The sequence below is a fragment of the Microchirus variegatus genome, assembly GCF_963457635.1.
Source record: "Microchirus variegatus genome assembly, chromosome: 12".
Lineage (NCBI taxonomy): Eukaryota > Metazoa > Chordata > Actinopteri > Pleuronectiformes > Soleidae > Microchirus > Microchirus variegatus.
In genome coordinates, this window is record NC_139813.1 from 21329282 (window position 1) to 21351268 (window position 21987).

A 21987-nucleotide genomic window follows, 5' to 3' on the forward strand; every position below is an offset into this window, starting at 1 on the left:
AACAATTCCAATAGACTTTGCATCAATCTTGCCCTTGTCTTTATCTGTCCTGGATCTAAATCATGTGTAACACTGGGGACACACTAACCAACTGGTTACAGAAGAGACTGGGGATTACATATTTAACTAGGGATGGGAATTGGTATTGGTCAGTATTGGTCTCGGTCCATTACTGATCAAAATCTAGAGCTGCAACTAACGATTATTCATCGTAATCGACTAATCTGTCGATAATTCCTCGATTTATTGTTAAAAAAAAACTTTGATCAGTGTTCGTCAAACGTCTTGTTTTGTTCACAAACCAAAATGATTCAGTTTGAATTACTTCTTTATGTCGGGCAAAGAAACAAAGAAAATATTCACATTTAAGAAGCTAAAAGCTAGCTACAATTAATAATCGATAAATCGTTTCAGCTCTATCAAAATCACTGGATGGGATATATAAAAATGTAAATAAAATTTCCGGAAAAAGCATTTTAGCCGAGTCATGTTTGGGCTGTATCGGATTAATATCGGTATCGGTAGATAATCGGGTTTGCGATATCGGTATCGGTCACAAAAAAAGTGCCATCCTTACATTTGACGACTGCACCGATCACAGACTACGCGTGTGTACTCTCGCGATAACGACCATGTCTACGAGAACTAAAGTTTAAAGGGTAAACAAACATCGGCATCGTTGTTTTGTTATTCCAGCTACTTCCTGTTGTCTTATGACACCATTTCCTGGGTTCCACGTACTCTTTTTTCATTGGCTGTTGGCAACGCGTGTTTGTAGTTCGGTCGGTAATCAATAAAAACTACCCGACTGTGTCCAGAGTCCGTTTGATTGACTGTGACTGAGGTCACGGCTCTTTTACCCTCAAACACTGACAGATTTCTGGGCCATCGAGCCATGCCGTGTATCACCAACTGGTGCAGACTCTGCCCAACTGTGAAATGTGGGCAAAAATCCTTTGTCGTGTGCGCCCAGCTTTAGCGTACAGGTGCAAATAAATGTTTTGCATCACTGTGCAGCGAGCGGTACAATTCACATGGGTGGAACGGAGGTAGTCGATGCATCGATTGGAGGAACAGCGTGCACCACTGGCTTTTCATCAATTTGTTTGGATTGCATTGTACAGCAGCAGATGTCTCATCTTATTGGGCTGAAGTAAGAACCAGAACATCCAAGTGCAGTGACTGTGGTCTCTGAAACGCTGCCTTTCCCCCCCCCCTCCTGAGTCCTCATTTTCCATTTCCTCCTTGCTGCTCTTTACTTAGTTCAGTCTTCATGCAATCCATCATGCTCCCCCTCTTCTTCCTCTCCTCCTCTGCATCACACCCCTCTCCCTCTGTTCCTCTGTTGGCATGCCTTAGGGATCAATCAGGTCCTCATCGCTCAGCCCAGCTGTCACTCTCACCCCTCGATGCCGTCGATGTCACATCGTCAGGCTGGCGCGTGTCATTGTCTCAGCGGCAGCCGCTGCGGCGTCGCGCCCGAGGTGACTGACAGATGCGGAGAGGGCGGAGCCAGACAGACTGAACAACTCGACCTCGCGCTCACCTCTCATTAACGCTGCTGGGTGATTGGTGGGTTGGCACGCCGTCTGTCTGTCTGTCACGCAAATCATTCATGAAAGGCCTGAACGATGGAATCACTGGAGTGAATTTGCATGGCCAGCAAAGTGACGCTTATCGTTTAAATAAGTTAAAAGATAAATATTCCAATTACGCACGACGATTACAGGCTACGGTTTATGGCGAGTTTATCAAAAAGTGACTCAGTGATGCTATGGAAAAGTACGGAAAGAGGGTTAGGGCCAAACAGGAAAAAAATATTTGAGTTGACATTAAACTCAGAATTCTGACTAGATTATTGAATTCTGACTTTAAAACTCAGAATTCTTTAAACTCTTGAATTCTGACTTTAAACTACAAATTCTGACTTTAAACTCTTGAATTCTGATTTTATTCTCTGAATTCTGACTTTATTCTCCGAATTCTGACTTTATTCTCCAAATTTCTGACTTTAAAACTCAGAATTCTGACTTCATTCTCAGAATTCTGACTTTGAACTATGAATTCTGACTTTAAACTATGAATTCTGACTTTAAACTATGAATTCTGACTTTAAAACTCAGAATTCTAACTTTATTCTCCGAATTCTGACTTTATTCTACGAATTCTGACTTTAAACTACGAATTCTAACTTTATTCTCAGAATTCTGACTTCATTCTCAGAATTCTGACTTTATCTCTGAAATTCTGACTTTAAACTCTTGAATTCTGACTTTATCTCTGAAATTCTGACTTTATTCTCCGAATGTCTGACTTTAAAACTCAGAATTCTAACTTAATTCTCAGAATTCTGACTTTATTCTCAGAATTCTGACTTTAAACTACAAATTCTGACTTTAAACTCTTGAATTCTGACTTTATTCTTCAAATTTTAACTTTATTATCGAATTCTGACTTTAAAACTCAGAATTCTGACTTTAATCCTCTTTTGTAGAAATGTGTTATTTGTGATCAGTAAAATCAATATCCTCTGCTCGTAGGCACAGTGCTGCTATCAATCCATCACTGAACATAATGAGTAACTGTGAACAAGTTCTCTTCAGGTAAATCCCAAACGCATAACAACACCCCGATAATGCCCGATCCATCCGTCTAGGAGCTGCTCTGGTGCAGTGACACTAACCAAGTTAAAGCCTCCTCCAAACTATAAATCAGCCTGATTGCGGCGGGTTTCTGCGGCGCAACAAGTCGACACAAAGGTGTAATAAATTGAGGTTTATGGGTTCAAATCTCTGTGAGGCTGCTCATAAAAAATGAATGCTCCAATGCAAAGGTTAGGTTCTTTGGATAGCAACCTTTTATTAGCTTATGTCAGCAGGACGCCTCGCGAAGAGCTGCTTGTGCATCTCGTGCGACGGCGGGAGATTCGCGAGCACGCCCGCGTCCGGCGCATTGTGCCGTTGCGTTAGGCATGCGCCGGGGCTCTTGTCGATCAGTGTGTGTGTGTGTGTGTGCGCTAGTGAGTTGTTACACAGTGAGTCAGCCTGTGACAACCTGCCGCCTGGAGTCTGGCTTGGCGCCGTGCCTCTGTCAGCAGTTTAGTAGAGGAACATAGAGGAGGAGGAGGAGGAGGAGGAGGAGGAGAGAGGTGAAGAAGGAGTGAAACATGGAGAATAAGGAGGCGACGGGCACAGACGGAAGGGAGGGGCTGTGGCATGAATGATGGGCAGCTCATTAACTGGCTCTTTGCGTCTATTAGGGCTCCAATATAAGGATAAGATAGACTTCGGAATGAAAAGTGGTGGGAGTTCTCCCCTGTGCTTGTATCTGTCTCTCTCACACACACACACACAAAATTGAACCCGAGGACAAGACAACTTCAGTCTATGTCTACAGCTTATAAAGCTTAACCTCTGCAAACCATTCGCTTGCTCGTGGCTTCCTGTGCCAGTTCCTCAGCCGTAGCTCAGAGTCTTAGAAAGGCACTGTAGCGTGCGCGGCCCCCGATAAACAACCTGCGGAGGCTCCCAGTCCCAGATCGACAACCGAGCAACAAGCATGCACAGCGTGTCGTAGAGACCCATCTGGACGCCGGTCGATTGAAAGAACCGCGCGCTCGCTCTCTTCTATCGTGGTGAATTCCACCTTTGTTTTTCCGCCAAATCTGAATAATTACAAAAGCAAGGGATTTAATCAGGGACCAGCTGTCTGAAGCAATATGAGCGCGCTTGCTTTTTTTTTTCTTTTTTTTTCATGTTTGTGCGAGCCGACGAGGGCCTCGCATCAAAGTGAATGAACGATATCACAGAGGAGCGGCGGTGGCAACATCTGAAGCTGGAGTTGCCGGGTAAATACGGCACACGCGAGTGGCCGCCATCCCAGCACACGCGTGCTCGCGGAGACGCTCACGGAGCCAGTGTTTGTGTGCGAGGAGAAACGACGTCAGTCACTGTGCGGCGATGAGAGCGGGACCATCTGTCTCTCGCTTACACATAGCTTGAATGTGTGAAAGACAGTGTGTCGTTAATGGGCTCGTACAATGAGCTATTGTCTGCCAAAATAATACGTGAGAGGCAGCCCATCCATCTGTCTGTCACATACACTGACTCTGACATCACTGATCAGCTTTTGTGTCACACGCTAATTTAATCAGAAGTTAATTCAATTTCCGCAAAAAAAATAACAATTATCTCATTACGACATTGCAGGGATTTATTAATATAACTGGATTACCAGGAAAGCAAGAAGGCTAATTCCTGGACTTTCTCAAAAGGAAAAAGGATGTTAGCTTTACTTTGACGCAACAATGTCTGGGCGGACGAAAACGCTAAAATAGTGCTGGGCGCGTTAGCGCATGACGCGTTTCCATGACGACTGACCGCTGCTTGTTCAAATGCATCTCTAAAGTAACGCTAAACTTTAAAAACAGAGGCACGCATACGCAGTACACAGGAACGCTGGGTATTTGTAGCGCTGCTCTTTTCGCTCCAGTTCAAATGTAGGCGCGCTACTGGCGCTAAAGGAGCTAACGAAGCTAACTGGTAAATGGTGCCTGGACTCCAGTGCCGTGGCAGGAAAAGCTGCGTTGCTTTAGAGACTGCATTTAACAAATCGGGAGTCACGTAAACATGATATCACCTGCGTCTTTTTCCGGTCAGTCGTCATGGAAACGCATCACGCGCTAACGTTGACGCCATTAACGTGCCCAGCACTTCACAAAACACAAACGAACCTCAACTATTCTTCTTGCTTAACAGTGTTAACGGCGGGTTAGCGGCATCAGCGTTAAGCGCATGGCGCGTTTCCATGGCGACTGACCAGAAAAAGACACGCGTGATGTCATGTTTACGTGACTCCCGATTGTTCAAATGAGTCTCTAAAGTAACGCTAAACTGTAAAAACAGAGGCACACATACGCAGTACACAGGTACGCTGGTTATATGTAGCGCTGCTCTTTTTGTTTAATAAACAGACCGCTCCAGTTCGACTGTAGGCGCGCTAACCGGCGCTAAAGGAGCAAACGCAGCTAACGAAGCTAACCGGTAAACGGCGCATGGACTCCGCGTTAACTGCGTGACCTTAGAGACTGATTTTAACAATCGGGAATCACGTAAACAAAACGTCATGCGCGTCTTTTTCCGGTCAGTCCTCATGGAAACGTAATCTGTCCACTGCATCACTACTGATTTCTTATCTTAGTCATTTGTTTGACTGATTCACTGAGAAACGTGAGTGAAATGAACATTGGGATATGATTTAGTGGAAAAAAAATTGAAAGCATTGTCCATAAGTAAATACGTAAATACTGTCGATTGGTCAGTTTTTAAATGAGGACCTCTAGGTTTTGTTGTTACCTTAGCGATTCGGCCATGCGCCGCAGGTCTTCATTCTGCTGCTTGAGCCGCTCTAGCTTTGCCAGGATCTTGGAGAGCTCCCGGCTGGACCGCTCCGGGTGCTCGCTGTCCCTCACCAGGTGACCGCCGATGTAGAAGAGGAGTGTGCCCCAGGCCAACAGCACCAGGGTAATCCAGCGCCATGAACCTGCCCAGGGCCGCATGGTTTTAACCACGGCCACCCCGAAATAGCCTCTTGGTGCGCCTGTACGCCCACCGACACGCCGCGCCTGCCCTGCACACGCGCTCTGTGCCCCCCCGTCACCACAAGTGCCACAGCGTCAACCTTGGCATGGGCATCTTCGCAAGGGGATGGTGAGTGACGGATGAGGAGGAAGATGTGTGGAGTGTTGAGTAGAAGGCAGCTGGTGTTTCTCCACAGATGCTCCACGCCTTTCCCTTACGTGCTACAGCATGGCGAGCATGCTGAGAAAGTCTGTGTTTGGACGGACCGACGGTTGTCTTCTCCAGCTCCACCAGGCTTCCGCGTCGGTTGTTGTTGTTTCCTGTTTGTTTCCTTCCAGTCTCGCAGGATTTCTTTTATTAGAGCTGCATCCTGTTGAAAGAAGGAAAGAAAGACAGATGAGGTGCGTGAGTTACTGTCCAAAGATTTGTTTTGCAAATACTTTATGTATTATTATGTTTGTTGAATAAACTGATGCAAATTAAGGACATTATAGGGACGGGGGCAGCGAGCCAGACCAGGCAAATATTACAAACCCTGACTCATGCCTCACAGAGTGCCACACAGACAGAATGATAGATACAGCCGCGGTGCCACTGACTGGTCTTGACATAAGCCTGTCTCAGCAGCCTGCAGGATTGATCAGCATGACACAGCAATTTGCATTTTACAAAGTGACATGCAGTCCCTGAGCTATGCTTGCACTGCTGTGGAGGCAGGACAGGGGATGTTCTACTCACACATTACACACAAGAGGCTCACAAGCGCTTGTAAACACACACACACACACACACACACACAGAGGCGACCACACACACACACACACACACACACACACACACACACAAAAGAACACTTCTCTTTAGAGCTGAAATTAATCTTTTTTTTTTACCTAACATAAAGAAATCATTAAAACTGAATCGTTTTGGTTTGTGGACAAAACGAGACGTCAGAGAACATCGTCATTTCCAGGTTTGACAAACGCTGAGAAAATAATCGACAGATTAATAGATATCGATTACGAAAATAATCATTAGTTGCGGTTCTACTTCTGTCTTAGAATAACCTTTTATTTCCTCAACACTACATTCTCACACCTTCTCTGACGATTTTTAAAGCCTGACAGTTAATGCATTTCTACCCAGAAAGTTCTCCCCAAGAATTTCTTCTTCTTCTTCTTCTTCTTCCCGGGTACCCTCTGCTGTCCTCGTAACCTCCGTGACAGAACGTCAAGGTGATAAAGTGAGATCAATGGACGAGAGAGAGAGAGAGAGGGAGAAGAAAATCCCTGAATCATCACCTCCCTTCATCTCACAGCAGTAGTGGAAACAGAAATGGAAAAGCGTGCCGGGTTTATGAAGAAAACCATCAACTCGTGAGCGAAACCCTGAGACGAGTCATGCGATGATATGAAGACTGACAGGTGAATGTTTAAGTGTGTGTGTGTCTGTGTGTGTGTGTTCCACAGCACACTAGGATTATGCCAAGCATCTTAAGGTAGACTTTTTTTCGGGGGGTTGACTGACGTGCTGCAGCGAGCGTCTCTGGTGTTTCAGCCTGTGACTGTTTCCGAGACGGAAAGAAGTTGTTGCTGCCTGGAGTTCGCCTGGCGCACAGCATAAGTAGGTTAGCGGTGGCTTGTCATGTTTACCTTGGCGGAATAGTTGATATGTAGGACACAAAAGGGTTTTTACACATTCACTTGATGCAAACTGCCCAGAATGCAACAGGGGCCGAGATGAAACTGAAACGGCGAGGAGCGAACGGCGTCGTCGACGGCGCCTTCATTTCTTATTGAATGATGTGGGATTAGCGACGTCGGCGGAAGGCGCTCATTTCCTTGTCGGCGTTCCCATTGTGACTAACCTGGGTTGACACAACAGTGGCTCCTCTCTTTATTCATGCAGAACAAGGACGCACCGAGCGGTGCTGCATTATGGAAAATAAGAGCTGTGAAAGGGTAGCAGCACTTCAGCAGCTATTGAAATACTGTGGCTTCACTACAAGGCAGGCGACAACAACTCTCGGGCCACAACACTGCCTGTGTTCTGCACACAATAAATGATAGATATGAAAGTGTACGGCAAGTAACTGCTGCCAAAAAAGGATTGTTTTTGTTCTACATACTTGAAAGTGGGCCACACGGTTGGTAGAGGTGGTTAGCACTCTTGCCTTTGCAGCAGGAAGAACCCAGGTTTGTGCCGTTCAAAAGTTTGGGGTCACTTAGAAATGTCCTTATTTTAGAAGGAAAAGCACTTTTTTATCAATGAATATAACATTAAATTGATCAGAAAAAGACTCTATACATCGTTAATGTGGTAAACGACTATAGAGGCCCAACAACCTTCTCTCCAGTGTTCTCATGGTACATTGTGTTTGCTAATGGCGTTACAAGGCTATTGGATGATTGGAAAACCCTTGAAAACCCTTGTGCAATGATGTTAGCACAGCTGAAAATAGTTTTGCTGGTTCTTTGACGAAAGGGCGACATTATCATTTTGAATAAAAAATCATTATTTCTAATCTTGTCAATGTCTCGACTATATTTTCTATTCGTTTTGCAACTCTTCAAATCAATCAAACAATCAAATTTAAAGGTGCATTATGTAATAAATCTAAAGCAACTGGCCATAAAATCCTCCTAATATGTCACAGAGACTCAGGAATAATGTTCATATAACAAACTGAACTCACCAACAACAACAGTACAGACAAAATATTTGCATTAAAAAAAAATCTTTTGCAGACTGCAAAATCATGTTTATGTTTTGAAATCATGTTTTGGCATGTGGCGCCACCTACCGCCGTCTGCCAATCATTGCAGTCAGTAGAGTCTCAGCTGCCGAGCAACCACGGGTTTCCAGTTACGTCTGAGCTACACTGGCTACACCTAAAAGCCCTCAGTATTTTAAATTTGAGTGTAGTAACAGTTTTTGGCCACATTCTTACATATGGCGCCTTTAAAGTAAAGTCGGTATGTTACGATGTGACGAAACCCCGAGCGCCAATAAAAAGTGACACCACATCAACAAGTTGTCCGACCAAAACTGGTGCTACAGAAGAAAAGCATGCCAGTCAGCGCCGCTCACTGGCATGGCAGCTCACTGCGCTGGGTTACATGTTCTACACCTCACTGTGTGCTGTGTGTGTTCACTAACTCACTGCAGAATTGAATTTCCCCTTGCGGGACTTAAAGGGTTCTTAATCTTAATCTTAATCTAATCTTAATCTAATTAACGTAGCTGTTCGTCAAACTCAGTTTATCCACATGCCCACATTGACATCGGAACAAATCTACTCATAAAAACTGTGTGGTTGCTTTTGTCGTCTAACAGCGACGCCGTCTGCTCATTGAGATCAGTCATAATAACAAAAGTAAGAACGTGAAACATCCCTACGCAGCTACATGTTACAAATTCAATAAACAACATATGAAGGTGGCTTTGAGGGGGATCTGTGCTGAGATCCCTGATATGTTGAGACATCATCATCATCAGGGTTATCTCGAGGTAGACATGGCAAATATTGAACAGGCATTTTTCAAGACCTGTTAAGCAGGAAGTTCTATCTATGAAATCTTTTGTTAGGACTCAACTCAACCCTGTCGAGGAAATGTGCACGATGACACAAGAACGAGGTCATTGAAAAGTCCTCGCAAAAAGACAAAACATTGCCGTCTTCTTCTTTTACAGCCAAAACAAAAAGTCCAGTGGTATGGAAGAGAGAGCCACAGAAGTACAGTTCATTTCGAAAAAAATGCCCTCAAAACAGCACGGCCCTCTTTCTTCTGATTAAGTGGCAAAAGAGCAGTGAAACACATTTGCGGCGTCCTCATTCAATAGCTTTCAGATAGCCGTGTTTTACAGCTCAAAGAACGAGCGGCATCTATGGAGCCTCATATCAGCAGAATGTGGTCTTATTAAAGGGAGGAAAAAAAAAATGATCGTCTATAAACAGTTCATTCCACTGATGAAGATCTGGCAGTGTATAATATTCCTCCAGAGATAAAGCCCAGTGTGAGCCCCGGCGTTTCCTCAAACCTCTTACATCTGCGCTCAAGTTGCCACGATATAAATAATGGAAATTATAATCGTGTCAAAATGTCCCCGCTGTGGCACAATCATTTCAAAGTTGGGCTGTTGACGGATAAGCTGACAGCGGCATTTTAGAGGAATTGTTTCATATCTCGACCTCCTATTTTCTTTGGCGCGGTGCATCTTTCGCCGGCCTCGCGATTCAATTTGGTTCCAATTTATCAGGAAAGTGATTCGATTCGATTCAATACCATGATGCAATGCATGCTGAATGTTCTATATACTCGCCCGTGCCTGCATCGCGGTGCATCTTAGAAAGCGATGATTTCCCAACACCTACCTGCATCCCTACGAGATTCCTTCAAGTAAAGTCAAAAAATTAGTGCCAAGACTTGGCTACTCCACACAAAATGCAATATGTGACTGCTCTCTCTTGAACACCACCTGCAAACCGTTCACCCCCCAAATCTACCTCTCAACCGTGTGCGACCGACATCATGATTCAACATCATGCCCCCCTTTCACTGCGCTCCTGCAGACATTAGAAGGCTGCCGTGCTACATGTGGATCTGCAGGGCAAGCCGTCGGCGCCGTCACACAAAATGTTCTTGCGCTGCTTTGGGTGCCCGAAGGATCGGCAGAGATGACCTCTTTCCCCTGTTGCTGCTGGTGAATCGATGCGACTCGGCCCCGCCGTAGAGGTCACGCATCAGCGGGCTACCTGGCCTACGGGCAGTGAGCACGGCAGTGAGGTCCACGTCTAAAGGTGGCCGTCCAATTACACCGGTATGACCGTTCTAGGCTGAGGACGAGTGGATGAAGCTCTGAGGAAGATACCTGATGTGGTATATGATGAATGTGAATGAATGTGACCTACATTCTCAAACCATATCGTCCGCTTGAGACGTGAAATTCTCTGATAAGACTTACTCACACAATGAATGACAGCCTGCAGTTCTCAGAAACTGCCTTTCCGGCGGCGGTTTTCCCCATTATCTCCTCCTGGGATGATTTGTTGAGAAACGGCCTTATTTACAGCCATCGCGTTGCACACTTTAACCTGATGTTTGTTCGGTGCAGCGATTTCCCCTTTACATAGTCACTAAACGGCTTCTCTGGTTGTTTTCTCAGCTGGCGTGGAGGTTAAGTCAAGTGACCTTTCAGTCTCTGGACTCGCTCTCTCAAAGACTGGGTCACAGTAGGACGACACATTCCACTGACACCGACAAAGGGCCGAAGAGCGCACGGACGGCATCGCAAAACGCAGATTGCGACGATGTATTTATTCCAGAATGCAGCAGCGACCGGGGGGGAAATCCACACAAACGCTTGAATGACGTGGTCGTGAATGTTTAACTGAAGTGTCGCTCCCATAAAGACCGGCAACCCTGTTGCGCTGAAGAGATCAGATCAAATTGCCCTAACCTTGACCTCAAGTGCTCTGACATACTTTCTGTGCATGAGATCACTTTGTGTTTTTAGCGAGTGTGAGAGTACAGACGCGGCTTACGTAAGTGTTTGCACAAGTGACAGAAACAGAGCTGCTGATTAGAGGACGTGAGCCGAGGAGGCCGTCTTCAGTCTGCCTGAGGACGGACCTGGAGGGTTCAAACCTGTACCACCAGATCACTCTGGACCAAGTCAAAATGCATTTCCCGTGCGATTCTGAATATCAGCGAACATCAGACGGACTCGCCCACTCTCCGAGCTCCCTTTCCTTGCTCACATGGCTCGGAGCCAAGACCTCGGAGACACCCTTAGCTTTTTGGGTGGCCCCCGGTGTTTTTTATACGCAGACGTATACACCCTCACTCACACAGGAGAGGGGGGTGAATATTTCATGAGCTGGTGTTTACTTCACAGCATTTCCGAGCTGAATGTGCAGGAATCCATTAACTTGGGCTGAATGTGTGAGAGAGGGAGAGAGAGAGAGAGACTCTGGCGTGGATACAAGCGCGAGGAAAGCGAAGAAAACCGAATGACGGTGAGTCAGGAGACGGATTTGAGAAATTCCAATCAGATTTTAGAGCTTAACACGGCACATCGCTGCTCAAGGTCTCCAACGACCTTCTGTTAACAGGTGACGAGGGACAGAGTCAAATTCTTTGAGACTTAAGTGCTACCTTTGACACACAATGATGATGCCATTTTAATTCAGAGCTATCATCCAATGTATTGAGAGAGTTTTCTTAGCACCAGACCTTGGCGAGCCACAGGAGTTTGCTTGCTATTTGAATTCATTGATTTAAATAAAATTCAATTGTCACCATTAAAATAAAATATCAACACGGGCATTAGGAGCTTATGAAGCTCCATAGCAGTTCAATCACCCTGCCAAAACAGCCCTGTTCAGAACGAGTGCCTGTCTCTTTAAATGCAAATGAGACACAGGAAACTACGTCAGAGTCACTGAGGCTAACGGCAGCTAACAGCAGTTCACATTTGGAAAAGCCATCATTTGCCGACTCTAGCCGACACATTAAAATAATAAAATGTATCCATTGGACATGTAAATCCTCTGAGGCTGGAAGTTTGTGTAGAACTCTGTGCTGCACTGTGCAGCCAAGAATAGATCACTTCGTGGACTTCCACTCTTTCGGATACTGTTGACCTCGCCTGCACTCTCGCGTTTTTTTTAGGGACAAAGACAAGAACTCCGCAAGACAACAATTCCAGGAACATCTCATTGTCACGTAACAATGAGTGCGGGAGTCAACATCGCGTGTTTTATCTCCTGTACTTAGACTGAGGCGGACCACAAAAACATGCCCGAGTCATCTTTTTTGACACTTTTGCCTACTCATAGGCCCTCCAGAGTCCCAAATATTATATTATATTAAAATAATTAAAAACTTAATTTTGCATAATATGTCTCAAAACATAACACAAATCATTGCACAAGGGGTCCACAAAACTGTAGGCATGACGTCGGACATCAAAACAATCAACATCAAATGGAGAGAATCCAAAATATCTGAGGGGGTTTTGTACTCCAAGAGTGGCACACTTCCACATTTGAGCACCAACTATCCCGACGAGTTAACGCGTCCCTACTTTGGAATTACGTCTCGCAGAAGTCTTGGAGCCAGGGCCACCGCTGAGCCCGACACAGCTTGGCATTTGGTATCAAAGTCAAGAACACCGGCTCTCCCTTCAAGGTTATCTCTATGGAAAACTGACTGAGGGCAGGAAACACACACACATGCACACACATTCAAATGTATGCTCACACACTCTGATAAAAGATAGGTGTACTCACACACACACAGGCATGACAGCGGGGGGGGGGAGCAATTTGTTTGTGGAGGTAATTTACGCAAAGTGATTTTTAAATTGGACGGAGAAATATGTGATTACCGCTAAAAAGCACCCTTCCACCCAACCTATGTCACCTGACAAGTGAGGATGGACCTGTGGGTTCAGACGTGGTCAAGGACGGTGCTGTAAATTCACCATGTCAGGGAGGGAGGGGGGGGGGGGTGATTAACTGGCTCTGTAATACCGTGTGTGAACTGAAAGATGAAGAGTCTGGAGCATACTGAACATTGGTGAAGGGAGTAGAGCTGCAACTAGGGCTTATTTTCATAATCGATTAATGAAATGTCAGAAAATGCAAAAAAATGTTGATCAGTGTTTGTCAAACCTGGAAATGATGATGTTCTTGAATGTCTCGTTTTTGTTTTTTTAGCGATTTCTTTGTTATATGGAGCAAACGTACCAGAAAATATTCACTTTTCATTTAAGACGCTAAAACAATCGCGTTTTAATCACGAATCATCGATTAATCGTTCCAGCTCTTGACGGGAGGAATGAAATTATCATCAACGCTATCTTTTATTTCATACGATGAAGTGTTGAGTAACAGAATCTCCTGAGGGGAAAGAAAGGGGAAGATGAAGAAGGCCTGAGTTAGACAGTATGTGCCACTTGAGTTATATTGCTACTCAGATCCACACAAAGACACAGACACTCGCACTTCCCGTCTGTTTCAGTTCCAGTTCCTCATAACAAGTCCCGGTGACAGTTGACCTTTTACGGTGTGGAGTGCCAGGGACAGGGCTGGAGAGGAGGGGGGGGCAGCGAGGGGAGAGTGAAGGCCCCTGCGGTGACCTCATACAGAGGCTGCCAACCTACATTCAGTCACTTTTTTAAAACACGGTTTAATGACTGACTGACACGAGAAAAGGTAGGAATAATAGAAGGAAAATCGGTGGCTAGAGAAGAAGCAAAGATCAAGAGGAATACAAAATAAGAGCAGCTGCAGTTACACGCAGCCCTAAATCGTGAGATTTTTATCGCCTGAATATTCCGCGCCGCTTAATGTGATATCCACTGAATATGGATTTCACACGGATAACAATGAGACCTTTGAAACACGACGCGGTCACGTTCGCTTTGTGATAACCGCGCTGTGAGATTTGGCTGCAGCAGCTACAAGAAGAAGGGGAAGTGTAGTGGTGTAATTAGCATTTTCGGGTTATATGTGGAGAGAAAAATGCAAACACTATGTGCACAGATGTCAAAAACATAGTGCTGGGCACGTTAACGCACATTAACGCATAGCGCATTTCCATGACGACTGACTGGGAAAAGACACCAGAGTACAGGCACTGTTACCCGTTAGCTCTGTTAGCTGCGTTAGCTCCTTTAGCACGCCTACAGTCGAACTGGAGCAGTCTGTTTATTTAACGAAAAGAGCAGCGCTACAAATAACCAGCATACGTTTTTAAAGTTTAGCGTCACTTTAGAGACTCATTTTAACAAATCAGGAGTCACGTAAACATGACGCCACACGCGTCTTTTTCCGGTCAGTCGCCATGTGTTAACGGGCGGCAACTTTAATGCACGCGTGTGACGCCATGTTTACGTGCCGCGACACCGGAGTCCTGGCACCGTTTACCAGTTAGCTCCGCTAGCTCCTTTAGTGCGCCTACAGTCGAACTGGAGCGGTCTGTTTATGAAACAAAAAGAGCAGCGCTACAAATAACCAGTGTACCTGTGTACTGTGTATGTGTGCCTCTGTTTTAACAGTTTAGTGTTACTTTAGAGACTCATTTTAACAATCGGGAGTCACGTAACCATGATGTCACGCGCGTCTTTTCCCATCAGTCGCCATGGAAACACGTCATGCGTTAACCATGTCAACATCAACACATGACGCGTTTCCATGACGACTGACTGGAAAAAGACGCGCGTGACGCCATGTTTACGTGCCGCGGCACCGGAGTCCAAGCGCTGTTTACCAGTTAGCCCCGTTAGCCCTGTTAGCTATACTTCAGGAGACTCATTTTAACAAATCGGGAGTCACGTAAACATGACGTCACAAGCGTCTTTTTCCGGACAGTCGTCATGGAAAGTGCCGCGACACCGGAGTCAAAGCACCGCTTACCAGATAGCTCCGTTAGCTGCATTAGCTCCTTTAGCGCCATTACCACGCCTACAGTCGAACCGGGGCGGTCTGTAAACGAAAAAGAGCAGCGCTACAAATAACCAGTGTACCTGTGAACTGCGTACGTGTGCCTCTGTTTTAACAGTTTAGCGTTAACGTCGTTAACCACCTTTAGCGCGCTAACGTGCCCAGCACCACAATAATCCCAGTGACAGCAAACTGTAGCCACAGTCTGCTCAGAGAAAATGTGAAATGGCACCGCATTGAGAACAGACAGAGAAGGAACGTGTCTGAGGGTGATGCCAGCGGTTTCGGGAACGACCGAAGAAAGACAGCGAGAGAAATTGTCCTGATCTCCCAATAAAAGCAAAGATTGACGAGAAAAGGGGGCTCGGTCTATCTCCTGGGCAATAAGTTACCTTTCCAAACACAATACGCAGTGCGCCCCCTCACACTCCCGAGCACTACGCCGAGCTCACTCATCTTCTGCGACAGAATTTACAGTCAGCGGTTAACTTCCATTATACCCTGGCTCAGGGCAAAAGTGCCCTCTCCAAGGCCGAGGCATGAATGATATAAAGCAATGACTATGGGAGTGAAAAGATGGAGAGGAGAGGACGGGGGAGGTGGAGGAGGACTGAGAACAACAAAGTCGAAAAAAGCAAACAGAGAGAACACCCAGAAAAAAATGTCAACCAAGAAAAAATAAAGAAAAAAGAAGTGTACTATGTAGGTGGTAATCAGAAGAAAGATGGTGGCTGTAGACACAGGCAGAGAATGAAGAGTGTTCCCTAAAGGGCCTCAAGTCCTGACTAATACAGAGAGGAAGCTCCATAAACAGCAGTAACCCACAGCTCCCACTGATTCATTGCTCTCTGCTACATTAGCTCCATCCTTGTCTTCAACCTTTAGCGCTTCTCCTGCGTGACCTTAAATCCCCAGACTGCGAAAACACATCACCAGTAACAAGTGACAAATTTATTCATCTTCTACTCAGCCTTAAAATCAGAGGGTGTGTGCGGTTTTTTTGTGTTGTTTTTGTTTTTCAAAGACAAGTGAGAGGAAATAATCTGGCAACGTTTGATGGGCGAGGAAAGTGTTTGGGAGCGGGCGGGCGGCCTTGTAGTGATGCTGCGGATGCGGATGCAATAAAATGACGTGGCGTTCATGGTCAGTGTGTCAAATAAGAAATCTCTCCACTCTCGGCTTCATCCAATTCATGCTGCGTGTTTTCCTCCAGGTGCTACACTTTCCTCACACACACACACACACACACACATGCACGTGAGAAGGAATAAAACCTTGAAATTGGCAACCGCTGCATGCTTTGGTCTGCGTTGGCCTTCTGATGGACTGGTGAATTGCATGAATAAATATTAAAGTGAAATCTGAAATTAATAATTAAGCAGCTGAGATGGACGTCTTTGTGCCCGTGCTGCTGCTGCCTGACGGTATATCTGTCCTCTCCTCAACTCCACACTTCCGCAACTCACCACTTTGTGTTGCTGGTTTCCATCTCAACTCCATTTCATCCTCCTCAACTTAACAGATGTTTTAAACAACTTGACATTCAAACACAAAATCAGTGCCTGGAACAGGTTTTGGGTCAGCATGTAGTGAATTTACCGTTTAATTGCACAGTTGAGATTCAAGGGCTTCGATTTCAGCAATTCCAGTCGAATTAGACCGATATCGCTAGAGTTTAGTAAAGCAATTTCTGAATTGGGACCTTGGTTTTTTTTTTACTCATCCATTTTCCCCTTTAAACTTTGTTTAAATAACCTGTTGCTTCACAGAATCATAAATGTGTGCATGAAAACACAAGCTTATTTGTTCATGGTCACTCCTGCTTCTTCTATTCCACTTTAGCTCTACATGCTCTAAGCTCTGTCGTACACTACCGTTCAAACATTTGGGGTCAATTAGAAATGTCCTTATTTTTGAAGGAAAATACCTTCAATGAGTTTAACATTAAATGAATCAGAAATACACTCTATACATTGTTAATGTGGTAAACTACTATTCTAGCTGCAAACATCTGGTTTTTAATGGAATATGTACATAGGTGTATAGAGGCCTATTTCCAGTGTTCTAATGGTACATTGTGTTTGCTAATGGCGTTAGAAGACTAATGGATGATTAGAAAACACTTGTGCAATGATGTTAGCACAGCTGAAAACAGTTTAGCTGGTTCTTTGACGAAAGCAAAATGATTACTTTGAATAAGAATTATTTCTAATCTTGTCAATATCTTGACTATATTTTCTAATGCGAGGCACAGTTAACGCCGTTAATGGCGTCAACATTAACGCACGTTAACGCATGGCGCGTTTCCATGACGACGGACTGGAAAAAGACGCGTGTGACATCCTGTTTACGCGACTCCCAATTTGTTAAAATGAGTCTCTAAAGTAACGCTAAACTTTAATAACAGAGGCACACATACACAGTACACAGGTACGCTGGTTATTTGTAGCGCTGCTCTTTTTGATTCATAAACAGACCGCTCCAGTTCGACTGTAGGCGCACTAACGGCGCTAAAGGAGCTAACGAAGCTAACTGGTAAGCGGTGCCAGGACTCCGGTGCCGCGGCATCATGGAAACACGTCATGCGTTAACGCTGACGCCTCTAACGTGCCCAGAACTAATATTTTCTATTCATTTTGCAACTCTTTCAATGAATAAAAGTGTGAGTTTTAATGGGAAACACAAAAAAATTGTATAGGTGAGCCCAAACCTTTGAACGGTAGTGTATTACACACGAACACTACCATCAACTTGATGTGACCTGTTAACAATTCTTGGTGTAGCCGTGCGGGAAGTGGATACCTGTATTTTTGTGTTTGTTTTGTTGGGGTTTATTTTGTTCCACACAGCGCTGCTGCAAAGGCCAACATGATTCCATTTAAGCTGTTGGGTTCAGAGCTTATTCTGGCGTCGGAGAGAAAACGACAGGGAAGGAGTTTCTGCTGCCGACATCCACTCGCCACTGACTCGGATACGACGTCGGTTGTTAGCGTAATGAAACTGACAATTACAGGCTACAGCGGCTTTTCATAACCAGGGGCTTTTTTAGTGTAGTCATCCGGGGGTTTGGCCCTAAAATGGTTCAACTCTGCATTCCTCTGGAGTGCAATAAAGACAAGACACAAGAAACTCCCCTCTGAGGGATGAAATTTCCCCGTATACCGTACGATAATAGAGGAACCGCTTTCCCTGACCCCTATTAACGGATCTTTAGAAAGCTGAAAGCTGCCTCCTCTCCGCACACCTCTCCACTAAACATGACCTGTTGCTCAAATCATATCAACGACACAAAAACTCAATACTCAGCGTGGCGGGAAGCTGCTTAATGCTCAGCTGATGCAATCACACGTCCAAACAAAAAAAAACCCCTCACTACTTCTGCTTCACTGACAAAAGAAAACCGCTGCTGCAAATGAGTGCATTTCGTTCAGCTCCTGCACTCCATCCTGTGCAGGCACCACTGAGGCCTTATTAGTACTTGGTGAAGCTATAGCAGGAGTTTACACAATGTGACTTTGGGAAAGCTAAAAGTGAGGAGAGAGACTAAACACTTCATCTGCTGGCAGAACATTGTAATCCAACTGGGAGCAGCTGCATCCTTGATTCAGTAACACACACACACACACACACACACACACACACACACACACACAGGTGTACACAGCTAGTCTTCTCAGGACAGTGGACAAACGTAGAGCTGGAACAAACAATCCATGAATCGATTATTAATTGTTAACTAAATCAATCGTTAACAATTTTTTTGCTTTTGTCATGATTAAAACAAGATTTCTGATCGTTTTAGCTTCTTAAACGTGAATATTTACTTTGTTTCTTTGCTGCACATAACATAAGAAATCATTAAAACTGCATTATTTTTGTTTTTGGAGAAAAACAAGACGTTCGAGAACATCCACATTTCCAGGTTTGACAAACACTGATCAACATTTTTTAACATTTTCTGGAATGATTAATCATTGAATCCAGAAAATAGTCAGTTAGTAATCGTTAGTTGCAGCTCTAGACTAACGTCCAGACTTAACCAGAACTTGTTCACGCCTAAACCCAAACCTTAATCTAACCACAATTCAAAGCTGGCCTCAGCAATTAAATGATGCCTCAGTACACTCTTAGAAATAAAAGTGCTAAGTAGAACCATATAAGGTTCTTCGGCTTGTCCTCATAGGAGAACCCTTTTTTACTCCAGGTAGAACCTTTTTTATAAAGATTCCACCTGGAACCCATTTGGAGGGTTCCACCAAGAACCCTTTGAAAACTCTTTATTCAGAAAAGGGGTTTTAAAGGGTTCTCTAGATCAAAATGGTTCTTACTGGAACCATTAGTGTTACCAAGAACCCTTGAAAAGGCCTTTCTTCAGGAAAGGGTTTTTCAGAAGCAAATGGTTCCAGGTAGAACCTCAGCCCTTGTAGAAGAACCCTTTTTGGAACCCTTATTTCTAAGAGTGTAGTGCAGGTTCTGGTCCCCATAAAGACTACTAGTCCAGACAAGGTCTGTGTTTATGCCAGAAAAAAATATGCCTCGGGAGTCTACAAACTGAAGTGCACGCACGCACGCACGCACGCACGCACGCACGCACGCACGCACGCTAACATGTCAGCCATGTTGCATTTCATACACTAGCATGATACCAAATGTTACATTTATAAACTGTAATGTAAATGCTTTTACCAATTGCTTCTGACAGCGAGTCTAGACAGCAGGGAAGTCCATCAATCTTTCCTCGCCGTGTTTGTTGCTTATTCAAGTCCCTGGTGCAGCAACCATCGGGCTTCCACCCTCTTCACTCGCTCGCTCGCAGCTCCTATTCTGCGAGCGAGCATCCAGCCACTGTGCACGGCTGTCATGTGTCTGGTAAAAGCACTGTGACTGACAGTCTTTGCTCCAGACTGAATATATATTTTTCCCTCCAGGATCGCGAAGGACATTCCTCTGATTGATGGTATCTATTTATAATGGAGCTCTTCCTTTGAGGCCATTTGACAGACTTTTGTTTGTATTTCTCTTAGTCGGCAACGCTGACCTTTACCAGGCGGAGTATGCACTCGGAAGGTAAACAGAGCGGGCTCAACTTAAACTCCTCATATCAGCTTTTGCAAATCTCTTACAGATTACACAACTCCTCCGTCGAGGGAGCGAGAAATTTGAGCCCATTTTTTTTTTTTTTTTGCAGACGTTATGCATTTGGAAGGGAGGAGAATATGGGATATGGTTATCCCTGTGTGCCAAGGTTGCATCACAAACATAATCAATAATGCACTGCCTGTTGGGCTCAGCTCAGTTTCATTCAAGTGAATCCACAGCGCCTGGCAGAGCAGGGCCTGTGTCAACAGTCCCACATGAAAGATGAGACTTCTTGACGGCAAAGACGGGCGAAGGTGGGGACGACGGCCCAAGCAGATGAGACGCTCCGTGGGTGGACCGCGCACTACGGCGAGCATCTGTTTTTCCTGCAGATGTTGTTTGTGTGTCTTGTTGCACTTGCATCTGCAATCCAACAAAAAGCACAGACAGTGGCCCACGGCGGAGGCGCTAAATTGTAAAATATTGATGCTAATAAAAGGCAAAGAAGCAGCTTTGTTCTCTCGTACCACCCCGCCACTGCAATACTTTATTCCGTGCATTTCGCTTAACGTAATCTACTAAAATCCACTTTGTCTCCAGCACTCATTCCTTATCACCGCTCCTCTTATGCGCCCTATCGATACCAGCCAAGCCGAGCAATGAAAGGCTTCCTTGACGGCGAGCTCCAGCCCCGAGGCAGGCATCAACAGCGTCATCTTTTAACTCTGCGAGCCAAAATCCAGGCTGGTACGAATGTAGTCAATAAGATTTGAGTCCTTTAGATTCTGTCCCTCATACTGATCATTATTTATGGGCCCTCGGAGTGCATTAAAAATGAATATAAGCGACGATATTACATCAAAATCCACACATTTATTACCATACGGCGACGCGCGCTTGAGTTATAACCAACGCCTCTGCTGATTTCCCCGCGCGACAGACATGTTGACAAACAGGCGATATCGCCGTGTAACGCAGATGGCTTGTGTGCCTGCTTCTAAAAGACGGAATGTTCGAGTCATGTAAACACGATTAACAGACACTATAATATCTCACTATGACAGCACACGGCTTATGGGCGTGTTTGTACATCCTTGTGATGACTGACAACAATTTGGCTGGTATTAAAATGGCCATTTATAGGTCAAAACATGGTTTTAGTGTAAGGGTTAGACGCTGTGATGGTTATGGTTACAGTTGAGGGATAGGAAATGCATTATATCCGACAAGAATTAGTGCGTGTGTGTGTTTAGATCACTTATCATAGACAGCCATGGACCATCTGGTACTAAGACATGAGCTCATTGAAACAACTCAGCTGTGAAATGCAAATCTGCAAATTCCTTCTTTCATGAACCCAAACACAGCGAGCAGGGTTTGTTTGTTTGTTTTTAAAATATTGTATCCTTTTAGAAAAACAAAAAAAATCATAATAATAATTTGGAAGCTACTGAGCTAACAAGCTGTCATTTGGGAAGTTGTCCAATTCACAACAGCTTGGAAACTTTACTCGCATCCCTGCGAAATACACAAACGTGGGAAAACCGTACATGCACATTTTGGACACATTATGCAATCATCTGAGCGGCTGACTTAATGCATGAAGGATGCGAGCTGGACCCCTTGTGCTAGTGCGCGTCAGCAGGGTGACAGTAATGGTCTAGTTTGGTCTCGGGTCTGTCCAAAAGCAGAAATCTCCTCGTCTCCAGTGTGTCTAATCTGATCGTCCCAATGTGTCCTCTGTGGCGTCTTCCATTCCCCTTCTTCCTGTCGGTGAACTGAGGGCCAGCAGAGAGGAACGAGGGCTGCCAGCGCCTTGGCCTGGTTGCCTGGCTCCTCACCGACTAGTCATTACCGCTGGCTAACAAGCAGAGAGCAAGG

The 21987-nt window shown here is 45.0% G+C and overlaps 1 protein-coding gene across 2 annotated transcripts in view; it reads right to left on the reverse strand.

Moving 5' to 3' along the window:
* fut8b (fucosyltransferase 8b (alpha (1,6) fucosyltransferase)) overlaps positions 1 to 21987 on the reverse strand; it is a 109187-nt gene that overhangs the window by 48860 nt on the left and 38340 nt on the right. For both annotated transcript variants that reach the window (XM_083899202.1, XM_083899203.1), the window contains one exon: positions 5355 to 5949. In XM_083899202.1, coding sequence (XP_083755328.1) covers positions 5355 to 5557 — 203 coding nt within the window. In that variant the 5' untranslated portion in view covers positions 5558 to 5949. The remainder of the gene's footprint in view (positions 1 to 5354; positions 5950 to 21987) is intronic.